The following is an 18,359-nucleotide window of genomic DNA, read 5'->3' as shown; positions in this document are numbered from 1 at the left end:
TATACATTGCCGCCCCTACCTACACCCAGTAAAATGAAGTATTGACAATTTCATAATGCATTTTTATTTTTATTGATCCCCAGTCACAGTGAACAAAGGGGCTTTTCCAAGTGTAAGCTGTCGAGAAATACAGGGAGAGGTATCTGGATGCGTTTCACAGTTTTTCTGCGACTTGCCCCCCTAATTAAGTAACTTGGTGGACAACATTAAGCAGTGCATTACAAAAAATGATGAATAGCATCTGCTATGTTCATGACTTGTTCTGTCATGTAAAGATGTCAACTGCACTGGATTTAATTCCATGTTTTATTTATTATGTTTTGGGGGATTCAGCGAATATTCTTTTATACCATCCTGAATTTGGCAGCTGTCAGCTCAGTGTACCACTACCCCTTTTGTACTACCACAGGAGATGTATAGACAGCAGACTGCCTCTTGAATGTGTGCCATTAAGCCATCCAGTTCTTATCAGACTACGTGTCCACAACACAAGCTACAAAGCTATAGCACTGCAGGAAGGACAATGCGGTTCTCCGTGATAACACTGTACTCTCACACAGAGGTGCACCACCCCTGCACCCAATACATCAATACATCACTTTATGAGAAAATAACCATCACATACCGCTACCAAAAAAATATCCTTTTAAAAAACTGTGTGGGGTGGGGGGTTGAATCATATTAAGTGTTGGAAAAATTGTGTTGTATTTGTTTAGGCCTTGAAATAATGAACAGAAAGCACTGCACATCATCTGCTGCAGTTTCCATTTCCAGGTAGTTACTTTCTCTGCCAGGAAAGGTCAGTAGAAGTCAGAAGCCAGTGTTTTAGATGGATGTATTTTTTGACACAAACATTGTGTTTTTCAAAAGGGGAAAAATAGTAAGTTGGTTGCAGAGTCATTTCTAAAACACTCACCTCACCTTCATCAACTCCTTTCAAAATGGGTACACATCAGATGTATCATCTATCTTTCTGCACCTTTATAAATTAAGTGATTAAACACTTTATTTATATTCTTAAATGTGCAGCAAGAAAGATCAGGCATTTAAAATAATTTTGTAGACATCATCACTTTTTTGCCCCTATTATAATTGATACGGTGAGTCACAAGACAAAAACAGATTTGAATTGGTTTTCATTGAGTTAAGTTAGGGTCTGTAGATGTTACATAAATTACTAAACAGTTGATAGATTTTTTGATTGCAAATGGGGATAAATTAGGGCCGTCTCCAAAGATAGACTTATTTTCTCCCAAATTTAGAATTTACACTTTCCGGAGATATGGTTGCTTTTTGAAGTGGTTGAAGATTTTAGTGGTGGGTGGTTTAAATAATAAAAGCATCTCATAAAATATTCTATAAATGTCTGTAGTGTGTATTTACAAGATCTTTGTGCTGCTCTTAAGTATTAAAAATATTTTCCCCACAGAGGTACTTGAAAATTGTTTTCAAGTAGATCCTGAGAGGGACACAAGAGAAAAACAAATCACTCTTTTAATTACAAAGGCATAAAAAAAAAAAAAAAGATACCAGAAAAGCAAACAAACAAAAAAATAAAACGGCTACCTGGTCTTGTTGTGCATCTACTTGTATTGTTTTCAGGGCCTGAGGCTAGTGTGAAGTTTACATTCCCTTGCTACTGTGATCCTGCTTTTAAGGGTAAATCGAAACTACCACAAAAAACAAAACCATTTCCACCTTGCTGTTCTGATTGTATTACATCATTCTATAATAATAGTATGCTGCAAAACATCTTTCTAATACTACAGTGTCAACATACCAATTAAGTGTGACTGCAGTAGCCTCCTAAAGGCTGATTTATACTTCTGCGTCTGTGTCTCTGTGTACATGCGTGGGCGTCGTACACAGACGGTCGCACAGCTGTCTGCCAACATACTTGCACGTAAGGTTGACGAGACCATAGGGGGCAGTGTCGCATTAACACCGCAATCTACAAAATACGAAATCCATTTTCTATGGTGCACCTATGATTGTATGGATGTAAACTCATCACTGTTAATGACATGTTACAGAAACTACACGCACACACACAAATACAAATTGCATCCTGTATGTGCAGATTTATATTGTCATGCTATAGTTGGCTAGAGACTTAACAATAGAACATACACACATCTCTGCGTATGTGAATTTCTCCTGCATATCCCTTCTTATGTTACTAATTATTTGAATTGAATGCATATATGGCGTTTCCGCTGTTAAACTCCTCAAAATTAATGAGCTATAAATATGGTCTTCTCCAACCGCCAGACCCACAGTTTATGTGATAGGCTATAGCCCACTGAATATAATAAATATAGCCGACAATATGGGCTTTGTAATCAAATTAGTAATTGTGAAATATTTATAATCATGTTGATTGGTGAAACACGTGATTTTCTACACATCATATATTCATTAATATCATTATTGTATTAGATTTGCACCTGATATAGCTCTTGTCTGATCGGCTTAGCAAGTTTCTAACTTTCCATTGGAATTCAATCTTAATCATGTTGCAGACCCAGGTCTCTGGATCAATGCTGTGATCAGTCACCTGTTTAATCATAAATGCTAATTGTTCATTCCGTCCACGGAAAGCAAAGTAGATTTTACCTTTCGTCCAAAATTGCCAAGCACAAAATATGTGGGCATGTCGTGGGATAAAATGTGAATTATGTTCACGAAATGTAAATTATATTAACGAAATGTGCAGTTCGAGGGACAAAATACTCATTATGTGCACACATGCATTTTGTGGATGAGGAGATTAAGAAACCATACCGCTGGCAACCATGGCAGCCAGAGCAGGTTCACAAACCTGCTGCTCCTCAGAGTCACTCTATATAAAGCACAAACACCTGGATGTTAGTTGCATGGTACCTTATAGGAAGTGCAGGAGGGCATAAGGAGTGCTTTTGAGCAGAAAGAAGAGATAGAGGAATAACGACCAAGAAACCTGGAAACCACCTCTGCTTGTATGATAATCCACTTTGTGATTGACCCCGGACTGAATAACGACCCCCCATTGATCGACGACCTTTATTTCTGGATGACGACTTCACTTCTGCCTAATACTGTGTCTACAGCTGCTTTGGACCAACAAAACGTGTAGTACGCACCATCACTTGTTCTTGTTTCTCCGTTTTCTGAATCAGTCTTTTTCAAGGCTAGTGTTTACCTACTGATCCCAGACAGACATGTCCATTACCCCCACCGTGTCACAAAATTATTTTTGCTCCCCATTGTCTACAAGACTCCTTAAATAAGCTCTCAGAATTCACACAATAAGTTGAAGGGAGTCCATCTGTGTGTAGTAAAAGTGGTTCACATGATTTATGATTAAATACACCTCTATAAAGTCTCACAGTTGGGAAGTGCATTCAAAGCAATTATACTACCATGAAGACCAAGGAGATTTCAAAACAACTCAGGGATAATGTTGTGGAAAGGTAGAGATCAGGGAAGGGGTATAAAAAGTTTTGATGAAATTACATCAATTTGAGAGCACAAATAATATCTCTTGCCCATAATGTGTGTGACAAAAGAAAAGTTTAAAATCTAAATAGAAGGTGACTTGTATAAGTGAAAACAGTTTGGTTTGGATGGTACATATGTGATTCTATATGATTCTAATACCAGGATACCAGGATTGATACTGCTGAATATATTAATAAAAAAATCATCTTTTATACAAAACAGACCAACAATAAAAAAACGAGCTCAGTGCATGTTAGAAAAGTGAAATCTGATTTCCCACAATCAAAAACAGACATTCTGAAAAATCATATCGGCCACAGAAAGACCTGATATCAATCAAAAGGGCCAATGTAGAATTGTTACATGACTGACTTAAACAAGTATATGCAATATTAGATGGGATGAGCTAAACTGAATATATTTGTTCACAATTACAGTATTTTGAGTATTTCTGCAAAATACAATTTTCGACTTGGGACGCTTTTGACCTTCTCAGTGTAAATGGAGGAGTGAGGCACTCGAAAGATAATTGCATGTCTTCTGGATGCATGAAGATCAGGAGGTTTCTGGTACAAAGTTTTCTAGTCAGCCTCATTCCAGTCCTGGAAAACCAAAGGATATTCAAGCATTTGATCCCAATTTGTTTCTAAATTACTGGATTTACCAAACCACCTACATAATGGCTTGGATACATGGTCATTGTATGGCTTTGAACCTGTGGAACTGGGACTCTCCAGGACCAAAGCTGGAGACGACTGAGCCAGGGTAACACTCGCTCAATGTTCTCTCATGTCATTATGTCCTGTATCATACACTGCCTTCACATGACCTTTCTCCTCATTGTTCTCATTGCAGAAATGTGTTTACTGTTACAAGACCATGAAGAAGGTGTCGGGGGCCTGTATCCAGTGCTCCCATGAACATTGCTCCACCTCCTTCCACGTCACCTGCGCCCACACAGCAGGGGTCCTCATGGAGCCAGACGATTGGCCTTACCTAGTGTCCATCACCTGCCACAAGCACAAGACTACCAGTCAGATTGTGAGTACACAGGAATCGCCATGAACATCATTCATATAGCTCTGCTTCAGCGAGGAACCGTATTTCAATGGCAGCCTCAGATTTTTATTGAAGTGCACCTCTTTACTTCCATTAAAAGGGAGCAAACACCTGCTCTACTATTGCCCTGAGTCACAATGTCCTGGTTGGTGAAGCAAAATATGAAGTTGGTGTTGGGAAGCTATTCAAGAGATAATTATTTGTTGGTTGTGAATGAGAAACTTAATTTATGTGTGTAAACATCCACTTTAGAACGCTCTCTCGTTTCTGTTTTTATTTAAGATTTTTGCTGTATCATGTGTTCATTGTGTTTCTCAAACAAATCAAATAGAAGCCAGCAATCCTATCAGTCGATCAATTTAAATGTATTATAGCGCCATATATTCACAAAAGCATCTCATGGTGCTGCACAGATTTAAAAACAGCACAACGCGCATAAAAACTAAATGTTCTGATAGCTAAACAAAGTTAGGCAATGAAGCAGACCGCCACGCCACTGTGTGCGCATTTACATGGTTATTTTCTGGAGAATGCAACGTAGAAAGCTGAGAAACTGAAGCCAATTAAAAAGTGAAAAATCTAAACATAACAAGAACACGCTTGCAGATGAATCCAGCCTGGTCAGCTGGGTGAACGCTTTCTTTTCCCTGTTAATGTATTCTTCCTGCTGTTGCTGCTCTGCCAAGGTGATGGAGCAGTGCAGGCATACGGCAGCTGCGCTCATTAACGCTGCTGAGGCTTCCCTTAACTAACCTGTTCTCCGTCTCCAGCTGAGCCGAGCCTCCAAAGAGATCTCATTAGGACAGACTGTAATCGGCAGGAACCGCAACGGCCTGTACTACAAGTGCCGGGTGATCGGGACCGCCGTGCAGACGTTTTACGAGGTCAACTTTGATGACGGCTCCTACAGTGACAACCTCTATCCTGAAAACGTGGTTGTGAGTTTCTAGCTGCTTTCTGTATCTCTTTATTGCATTTAATGTATTTATAATTCACTTGGAGACCATCCACAGCCCCACATGGGCACATTTACATTGACGGGGCTTAATAGGTACTGGGGAAAGTGGAATAGATGGTTGTAGTCTAGCAGAGTCTTGAGTGGATGACGTCAGATCATTCGGCAGCTCCTTCAGAGTACAGACTAACATGTCTACCAAAAGCTCGGACCTCACCCTGTTTTCTGGTTGTTTAATCTCTGAACCACCCCCTCAGAGTCGAGATTGTCTCCAGTATGGTCCGCCAGTCGGGGGAGAGCTTATTCAGATTCGCTGGATAGATGGCAACATCTTCAACGCCAAATACATCACCACTCACATCCTGAACGTGTACCAGGTGAGAAAGACGCCCTGACTCTGGAGAAAATACATACAAATCATGCTTGTTTTTCTTTCTTTCACAGAGTTGCATTCTTCCAGTTACTCTTATTGATGCACTCGCCTCCAGAAATGCCATTCACAGATCCACATTTTAATGATCCAGTTTTATCAGTGAGCCGTCACACGTTTTTGTGGAGTACTGTTATTTGCAAAATGAATAAACTGCTGAACCATAATTACACATGATGCTTCACCAACAGCTGGACTGGCAAAATATGAAAAGATGACACTGATTGTCTAATGAGGTCTTTATGCAATACAAATGAGGTATTAGGGAGAAAAGTGTTTTTTTTTTTTTGCAGTTTAGTATTTTTTTAATGCTTGGATTTAACACTTAAAAAGTATTTCATGTTATTTTATTGAATTGATCTGCCTGATTAAATGCTTATCTGCTGTGTCCACTGTTTCTTGGATACAGGAGAAATCTTTAAACTGGAAACATAAACATATAAACAAAATAAACCACAAATAAGCAATACAACCCATTTACACAGTTCTAACCCTCACTGCTAGGCATAACTATACTTCTAAGATTTTGTTCACTTCATGTAGGAAAAGAACCAATAGCTTTCTTAACACACATTGACAGTCTAAGGGCATCTTGACAGACTATTATGAACATCTGTGTAAATGTATGAATTGGTACATCACCTATCAAGTTTAAATGTTTGAATAGCAAATCTATACAAAAAGGACATAATATTTGATTGCTCGTGGCTGGAGGCAGTGGGGACACAATTCAGAGATACATTCATAATTTATCCTCACACACCGTAACTCACACCAGATTTATATTTTATAGCCTAAACTAATCAATCTGGCCACCGTTCATGTTCTAGCTGTGAAGGATGTTCGAGTATCTGTTGTGCATGTCAGTAGAAAACCATTCATTTTAAGTTTTTTCTGTCTTCCATGATTTATGTTCTGTGGGTGGCTCATATCTGTTTTGGTATGGATTGTCTTTTTCTCCACACACAACAGGGTCTTGTGTGTATAATGTGGTACAATTAGGATGGGTACGCTTAAGTGTGCAAAAACCGCAAACACCTGTGGCAGTGTGAGTGCATTCCAGTCTTGCAATGAGCACCTTTTCATACTTCTTTTGAATATGCATTACCTCATATTTGAGTCCTCTAAAGCTTAGATTTTCCCACATAATTGACTCGAACCCAGTGTGACTTCACCTCGTGGCCGTGCATTCAGAGGAGTATGGCCTCCAGCCACTGCTGACTGGAGTCGGACACTGACCTTGCAGAAACTCTTCCCGTTCTCTCATTCTGCCGTTCACTTCATTTTAATTAACTAGTATTATCGTTCTGGTTGTTCTCTCCGACATGTGTTTGCTAATCACTTATTTTCAGCAGTGTGCCTGGAATCATGCTTGTTATTTCTCAGATTCCAGGCTCTGGCAGTATCGCGAGGTGCACTTTGGGCTTCCCAGGCTCTCGGGCTCAAATGTTAATGAGTAGAAAAACCACACCGGAAAATCCATTGATACAGATGCATGCAGAGAGTAAGGCAGCGTGTTTCTTAATACAGAAGTTCAAGCAACAATGCCCAATCCTTGACTGACAAAAGACATAAATTCAAATCAATATGGTCTTTTAATTGATTGATTTATTTTTAAAAACAAATTTCACAGCCTCTAGCAAACACATTTTCACTAGTCCACTAGGAGCTAAGCAGACAATAGCATGTGTGACAGGGTTGTCTTAGGGATTCTAGCCTGTACTCTGCCACACCTTACACGGTCACTATTACAAGGAATAGCCATACAAGATATCAGGCAGAACAATGAACACCTCCTTTTAAGACATGAAATCTCTTGGTGATAAGTAGGCCCAGACAGAATCTGCAGAAGTTTAGTTTAAATTCTGCGGAACTTTTTCTGTAAATTCTGTGGAAAATCTGCATTAATTAATTTTATATTGTTTTATGCAACAACAACAATACAAAATAAATTATAATTATTTGTACTTTATTACACTTCAGTAACGTAATCAATATGTACATCCATTAGATTGAAGCCTTCCTTAAATTAAATGTTTTACCAGCTATAAGGTAACACTGAAATATTTTGAGAATAAGAAACAGAGCTATTTGGTCTAAATAGATGTACACAAAAACTCAGCCAGTATCCCCTTTATAGCAGGGATGCTAAATCCAATCCATTAGGGTAGGTTTGTTCCTATCATGGTCATCTTATTTTTATCATTATAGGCTATTTTAGTTTTGTAAAAATATTTTTTTTTTTTTATGACCTGACGGGAAGCTTTTTGGGGCTCATATGTTTTGCTAATATGATGTGGCATTAGGCTACCATTTAAGTTTTTAATGACCTGGATCAAAGTGTTTTAGAATTATAGTAGTTAGTTACATTAGTGGCATAACAAAATCCATATGCACAATTGTTGGAATTCTGCAGATCTGCGTAAATCTGCGCTACAAGAACGTGACCAATGGCTTCCTCACAGATAAGTTCTACATGGAAATACTTTGACAAAGTAAATGGAAACACTGTTAAGTGTATAATATGTGCAGTGTAATTAAACTACCACAAATCTACAGCTGGTGTGTTAACCCACCTAAAAGCTGCATACACCGCCAGCTATTGCTATTTATATTTTATTCGCTGGAGTGCACAGGTATGTTTTCGAATGTAGACCGGCAGTCTGTGTGTTGAGTGTACTTTGTAAACGTGGGAAACTAAATTGTTTACTTAAGTAGATTGTATGAATTAGCTAGATAGATAAACATTTTGTATGACCAGAAAAAATTGCCACAAGGACGCTAATGTTAGGGCATTTCCGTTGCAGCTAACATAGCTAAACTATTAAGCAATTGAATGAAAATTGTATTAATACTCAATTGGTCAGTTCCAGCTGTAATTGCAAAATATTCCTTCAGAAACAAATAATCACAAACTTTAGTTAATTTGAAATTGTGACAATAAAAAGGAGTGATAATATCGGGAAACAATAATAAAACAACTCTGACACAAGATGCGTGAGAATTGACTGCTTTTAGTGCTGCTGTTATTATTTCCACGTCTTCTAATAGGAAGGTATTTTTACATAGACTAATATTTAAGTTGTTATGTTAGATACATATTAATCAATTACAAAGTATTAATTTATGGGGAAACGATTTGTGATAGTGACTTGCATTTTTAGCTGCTTAGTTGAGATTCTGCTGAAAAGAACCATGTGCGCTTTGTTTACATTGAGTCTTTGCTGGCGTTTGTGCAACTGCAGAACATAGTATTGACTTAGTATTGACCAATGGAAAGGACATTAGTATGTACACTGCTCAAAAAAATTAAGGGAACACTTAAATCACACATCGGATCTCGATGAACAAGTTATATTAAAGATCAAAATCTTTACTGTACATTGTGTAATTCGTTGAGAACAAAATGACGTAACAATGGTCAATGGAAACCAAAATCACCAACCGATTTGAGGGCTGGATTCAAACTCACACCGAAAATACAAGTAAACAACTGAAATCACAGGCTGTTCCAACTTGCGTGAATTTCATCACGGCAACCCATAATGCGACTCAGTAGTGTGTATGGCCCCCACATGCCTGTATGCACTCCTGACAACGTCTGGGCATGCTCCTGATGAGATGGCGGATGGTGTCCTGGGGGATCTCCTCCCAGACCTGGATCAGGGCATTAGTGAGCTCCTGGACAGTCTGTGGCTCTACTTGGCGGCGTCAGATGCCCCAATACATAACATCCCAAAGGTTCTCAATTGGATTCAGGTCTTAGGAATGTGAGGGCCAGTCAATGGCATCAATGCCTTCGTCATCCAGGAACTGCCTACACACTCTGGCCACATGAGGCCGGGCATTGCACCAGGAGTAACCCAGCGCCCACTGCACCAGCGTAAGGTCTGACGATGGGTCTGAGGATTTCATCCCAGTACCTAACAGCAGTCAGGGTACCGTTGGCTAGCACGTGGAGGTCTGTGCGACCCTCCAAGGATATGCCTCCCCAGACCATCATTGACCCACCTTCAGACTGGTCATGCTGGATGATGTTGCAGGCACTATAACGTGCACTATAAATCCATGCTCTTGAGACTGTACTGGGAGACACAGCAAACCTTCTTGTGACGGCACGTATGGATGTGCCATCCTGGAGGAGCTGGACTACCTGTGCAACCTGAATGGGCTGCAGGTACTGCCTCATGCTACCAGTAGTGACAAGGACACTAGCAAAATGCAAAACTAGAGAAGAATCAGTCAGGAAGGATAAGGAGAGAGCAATTGTCTGTGGCCACCACCTGCAAAACTATTCCCTTTTTGGGGGTTGTCTTGCTGTTGCCTCTCCAGTGCACCTGTTGTCACTTTAATTTGCACCAAACCAGGTGACATTGATTGACAGTTGCTTGGGCTTCCTAACTGGACAGATTGATATCCCTGAAGTTGAATTGACTTGGTGTTATACTGTAATGATTACGTGTTCCCTGTGTTTTGAGCAGTGTATATGTCATCAGCCTAGAGATCTTACATTTTTGACCCAATCACAGACAGTGACTCTAGGAATATCTAGTCAATCCAAAGACCCTCTGAAAGCCCTGGAACCCAGAGCGCATCAGTCAAAACGCAGATGAGAGACTATTTTACAGTGCACATGTTGCATGATATGCTGTTACTTGGGAGATGTTGTTATATTACAGTACAGTACAATACTTTAATTTTGCTCATCATGTTTTAAGTTTAATTTTATAATTAAAAGTCGGTTCCGCGGGCTTGAGTGGAATCTGCGTTAAATATCCACACACGCAGATTCCATCTATAAGGTAGGGGAGGTGCAATTGCAGGCAGTGAAAGAGGGTTCTGCTCTTTTTCTTGTACCAAAAAATAGAAAAACATGACAAAATTCAAATTTAATTCCTGGCAGTATCTTTTTTCGCCATCTTTCTTCACTGAGTTGCAGTATGTCCTAGTGCTAATCAGATCTGGTGCTTAGCTCAATTGTTTGAAGAATTGATTATTATTAAGTGTCAGCCTCTTGAATCAGTCCACAAGCATGCTCTAGTCTCAAGCACATTTCTATCAAAGATTGCTTAGTCAGACTTATGGCGAGCTAAAATAAGAAACGTGACTGAAAAACTTTCAATTGTGGACTTTTTGCAGACTTTCAGCAACTGTGGCACAAAGTGTATGCATGTATGTATTGAAGTGTGGATGGATAGATACATAGATAGATCAGAAAGTTGAATGGTTTTAGGTTTTTCTATTCTTCTTATTATTTATTAGCAGACACCCTTATCCAGAGCAATAAAAGAGTGCAGTAATCAATACAAAAAATAATTAGCCTACACCCTAGTTCAATGAGGTAACGAGTGCAGATATAATACAGTTAAGTGCTGAAGGGAGTGGAACAGAGGAGAAGTTGACAGTGGCTATACACGTGTATAGTGTTCCTCTTGGTGTTAGTATGATCAGCTAAGCATGTATGAATATAACATTTTAACAAAATAATTGACCTGCTGTTGAAGTTTAGTGCCAAAGCTGTATTACAGGTCTGATGTCCTCTGTAGTGTCCTTTTTATGTGTGTTTAATTATGAATCCAAGGGTTTCTCTGCTTAATTGGTTATAACCAAACATATGAATGCTTCTGAGAAATGGTGAGACTGAGGAGCAAGACTAGATCAGTGTTGCCAAGGCATCTCACCAATGAGCTTCAGAGACTTGTGTGATGCTCATCTGCCTCTGCTCACGTCGCCTTGAAAACAGTGACGGGCAAACCAGGTCCTGGAGGGCCACAGTGTCTTCTGGTATTTGTCACATGCTGTTACGTCTGTTAAAATTGTGTTCCTAAAACTAATTAATCATATCCTGACATGGGTGTTGGTGTAAAGTCTACCACTATCATTTTTCACCTTCTAGAGAGAGCTGTAGTGCAGGGCGGGCATGTGGCCATGAGTGTGCTCATTGTCTGAAATGGAAGCACCTGTATATGTCGCTACCCTGGGGATCTGCAATCATGTATAGGGACATCGATGTTGTAAGGTCAGGGCAGCAGCCTGTGGTCCACAGCCCTAAACTATACTACAGCTCCCTAGAGAATTGAAATCCTGAAAATGCTCCTGGTGAGCCTAAATCATCAACACGTTGTTTGTCAAAGGAGACAAGCTGCAGGGATGCTTAATTTAGGTAGTTATCAGTTTAAATTTGGTATAGGAAGTTAGAAATAAGCCCAAAACAGGAACCATGTTCACTTTATTAAAAGGTACTGTATGCATTGGAACATGCTTTACCGAATAAGCACTGTGGCTTAACCTCAGTTCCTGACAAAAGGCTCCCTGTTGTGTCATCCTAGGTGGAGTTTGAAGACGGATCCCAGCTGACAGTGAAGCGCAGTGAGCTTCACACACTGGAGGAGGAGCTGCCTAAGAAGGTTAAATCCCGCCTAGTAAGTAGTGATGAGAGGTGACAGAGCCAGAGTCCAGCGGCAAAGTCATCCGATAACCTGGCTGCAGGCAATTGGACTGTGGCATTGTCTCCAGATCTCACACCACACAGCTCCTCACAGACACAGGAGAATGAGCGCTGGCGGTCAGAGTCATTGCCGTTCTCTCTCCATACCTGTCAATTTACCTGTCATTTTTTTTACAGCCTCTAAATTAAATGGCCCTGAGCTCTCGGTGTAGAAAAGAAATGGTCAAAGGCAAAATAATTTGCTTTCCTGCATAAACTACAGAACAAGCAATACACATAAAGGTCAGAATCTCATTCTCATATTACATGTAAAGAGGACAAACATTTTTATGTAATTCACTTTGAAGAAACCTACACTGCATACTGATAAACACATTATCCCACAGGGACAGAACCTGCACAAACTATGCTTATAAACTTATAGCTACTGACACATTGCTAGTTCTCCCCTTTATTGTCAAGAATTGTATTACAAAGATAGTCAAGAAGATTCAATAAACAGCGATCTAATTATATATTGTTTATAAAGTGGTGTCCTATCCAAGAAGCTGTATTGTGTAAACTGTGCACCATGGAGCTTAAAAAGTTGGCAGACATAATAACCACTTAACTTTCATGCTTGCAAGCTGCTCTGCACACACATGCTGGTCACACTGAGCCACTGTTTGGTGTGGACTTGTCATTGTCCCTGGGCACCTGTTCCCCAGAGGCCCATTCTTGTCTGGACCAAATTTAATTGTTCCACAGTGCAGTTTTTATGATACCGTTGCCAACCAACTAACCTGATAAGCATCCCTTACTTTCATTGTGGGCATGATTAAAGTTTATGAGGCAATGTTCAAAAATCAACTTACTTGAATGCTCAATGAAGGCAAAAGTACTGTGAAGGTGGGAGACAGTGATATTTGTAAATGTACAGCTAAAGCACATCACTGATGAGTACAAGCACAAACGCACAGCCCTCCTCACAACTGGAAAAGCAGGAAGACAATTTTCAAGAGTTAAAACCAAGGACCACAAAGTCAAGGGCAGAAAAAGAGATGTTGAAAGTGAAGCTCAGAGTTCAATCCCGACCATGAACAGAACTGCGGTCCCTAACAGATTTGTCATTTATTATTACTGTTATATCAATATTGGTGGCATGAGAAGCTGTTTGAGAATGAAATCATACTGTCTGTTTACACCTGTGCCTTCTGTCTCTCTGTCTCTGCTCTGGCACAATGACTCCAAACTCTGTTTACACAATAATCAGTCATTCTCATAGATGTCTTCCTGTTTATTTACTGTAATAATAGAAAAATATAATTTTGACTTGCATTTGAAATGTATAATATAGTATAATTCTTTATTATTATTATTCAGACCATTGGCAAAGGATGGATTCAGATCACTCGGTACTGACTTAGGTGTGAAGAAAGGCATTGAATATCGACTTTATTTTCTGAAGTTCAATAATCATGATATGGAATACTGGGCTGCGATGTCGATTTCCCCGCCGACAGCAGCATCAATCACTCTTAGGGAGGGTCTCACAGGGAGTGGGGAAGCTGCATTGGCATTTTTCACTTTGAATGACTGAATGCACATGGGCTTTAAATGTCTTTTTAGCTTGCATTTGCATTCTCAGTCATTTCAATCAGAAGTTCATTTGGTCATATATAATCAGATTGCAATTATTAAAACCTTTTTTTTTTAATGCATGGTGATTGTTATGGAGTTCATCTGGAAAGACTTGAGTTTTAGATATGCATCTGATTCTCAGGTAATCCCTTTGGAGGGTCACATCGCCTGCAACACATAGCAGGTGGTTCCTGACTGCATTCAGAGCACGGGTACAAAGCTGTAGCAGCTGAGTGATTAAGAGCACATTATGCACTTCATGTATCTGTCTCTCAGTTGTCAGCAGCGTTATGCTTCAGCACAAATCAGTGGAAAGTTTGAGCTACTTCTTTGTAACCCCCCCCCCACCCCCCATACGATCCCTGGCAATCAGCACTGACGAGTCTTTTCAAAATATGTTTCTGCATTGACAGTTTCAGCTGTAGTTGAGAATCACATAAACACACCTAATGGGACACGACCCAGTCACATGAGAAGAATACAGATAAGATAACCTAATTCTATAATCTAGAGAAAACATATATATATATATATATATATATATATATATATGTATATGTATATATATATATATATATATATATATATATATATGTATATGTATGTATATATATATATATGTATATACACTCACCTAAAGGATTATTAGGAACATCATACTAATACTGTGTTTGACCCCCTTTCGCCTTCAGAACTGCCTTAATTCTACGTGGCATTGATTCAACAAGGTGCTGAAAGCATTCTTTAGAAATGTTGGCCCATATTGATAGGATAGCATCTTGCAGTTGATGGAGATTTGTGGGATGCACATCCAGGGCACGAAGCTCCCGTTCCACCACATCCCAAAGATGCTCTATTGGGTTGAGATCTGGTGACTGTGGGGGCCAGTTTAGTACAGTGAACTCATTGTCATGTTCAAGAAACCAATTTGAAATGATTCGACTTTTGTGACATGGTGCATTATCCTGCTGGAAGTAGCCATCAGAGGATGGGTACATGGTGGTCATAAAGGGATGGACATGGTCAGAAACAATGCTCAGGTAGGCCGTGGCATTTAAACGATGCCCAATTGGCACTAAGGGGCCTAAAGTGTGCCAAGAAAACATCCCCCACACCATTACACCACCACCACCAGCCTGCACAGTGGTAACAAGGCATGATGGATCCATGTTCTCATTCTGTTTACGCCAAATTCTGACTCTACCATCTGAATGTCTCAACAGAAATCGAGACTCATCAGGCCAGGCAACATTTTTCCAGTCTTCAACTGTCCAATTTTGGTGAGCTTGTGCAAATTGTAGCCTCTTTTTCCTATTTGTAGTGGAGATGAGTGGTACCCGGTGGGGTCTTCTGCTGTTGTAGCCCATCCGCCTCAAGGTTGTACGTGTTGTGGCTTCACAAATGCTTTGCTGCATACCTCGGTTGTAACGAGTGGTTATTTCAGTCAAAGTTGCTCTTCTATCAGCTTGAATCAGTCGGCCCATTCTCCTCTGACCTCTAGCATCAACAAGGCATTTTCGCCCACAGGACTGCCGCATACTGGATGTTTTTCCCTTTTCACACCATTCTTTGTAAACCCTAGAAATGGTTGTGCGTGAAAATCCCAGTAACTGAGCAGATTGTGAAATACTCAGACCGGCCCGTCTGGCACCTACAACCATGCCACGCTCAAAATTGCTTAAATCACCTTTCTTTCCCATTCAGACATTCAGTTTGGAGTTCAGGAGATTGTCTTGACCAGGACCACACCCCTAAATGCATTGAAGCAACTGCCATGTGATTGGTTGGTTAGATAATTGCATTAATGAGAAATTGAACGGGTGTTCCTAATAATCCTTTAGGTGAGTGTATGTGTGTGCATATACAGTGAGGGAAAAAAGTATTTGATCCCCTGCTGATTTTGTACATTTGCCCACTGACAAAGAAAAGATCAGTCTATAATTTTAATGGTAGGTGTATTTTAACAGTGAGAGACAGAATAACAACAAAAAAATCCAGAAAAACACATTTCAAAAAAGTTATACATTTGTTTGCATGTTAATGAGGGAAATAAGTATTTCATCCCCTATCAATCAGCAAGCTTTCTGGCTCCAAGGTGTCATTTATACAGGTAACGATCTGAGATTAGGAGCACTCTCTTAAAGGGAGTGCTCCTAATCTCAGCTCGTTACCTGTATAAAAGACACCTGTCCACAGAAGCAATCAATCAATCAGATTCCAAACTCTCCACCATGGCCAAGACCAAAGAGCTGTCCAAGGATGTCAGGGACAAGATTGTAGACCTACACAAGGCTGAAATGGGCTACAAGACCATCGCCAAGCAGCTTGGTGAGAACCAAGAGAACAGTTGGTGCGATTATTCGCAAATGGAAGATACACAAAATAACTGTCAGTCTCCCTCGGTCTGGGGCTCCATGCAAGATCTCACCTTGTGGAGTTTCAATGATCATGAGAACGGTGAGGAATCAGCCCAGAACTACACGGGAGGATCTTGTTAATGATTTCAAGGCAGCTGGGACCATAGTCACCAAGAAAACAATTGGTAACACACTACGCCGTGAAGGACTGAAATCCTGCAGCGCCCGCAAGGTCCCCCTGCTCAAGAAAGCACATGTACAGGCCCATTTGAAGTTTGCCAATGAACATCTGAATTATTCAGAGAAGAACTGGGTGAAAGTGTTGTGGTCAGATGAGACCAAAATCAAGCTCTTTGGCATCAACTCAACTCGCCGTGTTTGGAGAAGGAAGAATGCTGCCTATGACCCCAAGAACAGCATCCCCACCGTCAAACATGGAGGTGGAAACATTATGCTTTGGGGGTGTTTTTCTGCTAAGGGGACAGGACAACTGCACCGCATCAAAGGGACGATGGACGGGGCCATGTACTGTCAAATCTTGGGTGAGAACCTCCTTCCCTCAGCCAGGGCATTGAAAATGGGTCGTGGATGGGTATTCCAGCATTACAATGACCCAAAACACACAGCCAAGGCAACAAAGGAGTGGCTCAAGAAGAAGCACATTAAGGTTCTGGAGTGGCCTAGCCAGTCTCCAGACCTTAATCCCATAGAAAATCTGTGGAGGGAGCTGAAGATTCGAGTTGCCAAACGTCAGCCTCGAAACCTTAATGACTTGGAGAGGATCTGCAAAGAGGAGTGGGACAAAATCCCTCCTGACATGTTTGCAAACCTGGTGGCCAACTACAAGAAACGTCTGACCTCTGTGATTGCCAACAAGGGTTTTGCCACCAAGTACTAAGTCGAAGGGGTCAAATACTTATTTCCCTCATTAACATGCAAATCAATTCATAACTTTTTTTAAATGTGTTTTTCTGGATTTTTTTGTTGTTATTCTGTCTCTCACTGTTAAAATACACCTACCATTAAAATTATAGACTGATCATTTCTTTGTCAGTGGGCAAACATACAAAATCAGCAGGGGATCAAATACTTTTTTCCCTCACTGTATGTACAGACGGGTGACAAATTAAAGGAAAAACCTGAATAAATGAGTGGAGGAACATAACGAATCCAGATTCCTCCAAACAGGTGTACTGCATGATACAATTAAGCAATTCACATACTATAATGCTCTGTGACATGTATAAAAATGTTGAGCAGGCCCAGTTGACCTCAAGTTTGGATCAAGATGGCAAGAGGAAAGGATCTAAGTGACTTTGAAAGAGGGGTCATTATTGGGGCACAAATGGCAGGCGCTTCAGTCACAAAGACTGCTCAACTGGCTCGTGGTGAGATGGTGAGTGCATGTGTGGCGACACCAAGAGAGCGGTACAGGCCTGACTGCTTGACCCCTATAGTGAGGGTGTCTGGAGGCTCTGTTATGCTGTGGGGGGCATTTTCCTGGCATGGTTTGGGTCCACTTGTCCCCTTAGAGGGAAGGGTCACTGCAAATCATTACAAAGTTATTCTGAGTGATCACCTTTATCCTATGGTGAAACATTTCTATCCTGGTGAGAGTGGTCTCTTCCAGGATGACAATGCCCCCATCCACAGGGCACGAGAGCTCACTGAATGGTCTGATGAGTATGAAAATGATGTGAATCATATGCTATGGCCTTCGCAGTCACCAGATCTCAACCCAGTTGAACACCTATGGGAGATTTTGGACCGACGTGTTAGACAGCGCTCTCCACCACCATCATCAAAACACCAAATGAGGGAATATCTTTTGGAAGAATGATGTTCCATCCCTCCAGTAGAGTCCAGAGACTCATAGAATTTGTGCCAAGAGCATTGAAGCTGTTCTGGTGGCTCGTGGTGCCCAGCACCTTACTGAGACGCTGTTGGTTTTTCCTTTAATTTGTCACTCGTCTGTATAAGAAGGTTGTTATTTTCTTAGGTTAAAACCTG

At 40.5% G+C, this 18,359-nt stretch overlaps 1 protein-coding gene across 1 annotated transcript in view; it reads left to right on the top strand.

The window, feature by feature from the left end:
- The window catches only part of kdm4b (lysine (K)-specific demethylase 4B), a 235,670-nt gene that overhangs the window by 212,238 nt on the left and 5,073 nt on the right, over positions 1-18,359 (top strand). The window contains exons 18-21 of the mRNA XM_066695200.1: positions 4,336-4,521; positions 5,310-5,477; positions 5,752-5,871; positions 12,254-12,346. Coding sequence (XP_066551297.1) covers positions 4,336-4,521; positions 5,310-5,477; positions 5,752-5,871; positions 12,254-12,346 — 567 coding nt within the window. The remainder of the gene's footprint in view (positions 1-4,335; positions 4,522-5,309; positions 5,478-5,751; positions 5,872-12,253; positions 12,347-18,359) is intronic.

The sequence above is a fragment of the Amia ocellicauda genome, chromosome 22 (genome assembly GCF_036373705.1).
Source record: "Amia ocellicauda isolate fAmiCal2 chromosome 22, fAmiCal2.hap1, whole genome shotgun sequence".
Lineage (NCBI taxonomy): Eukaryota > Metazoa > Chordata > Actinopteri > Amiiformes > Amiidae > Amia > Amia ocellicauda.
The sequence above is the reverse complement of the archived record's forward strand: the minus strand, read 5'-3'. Positions and strand labels throughout refer to the sequence as shown.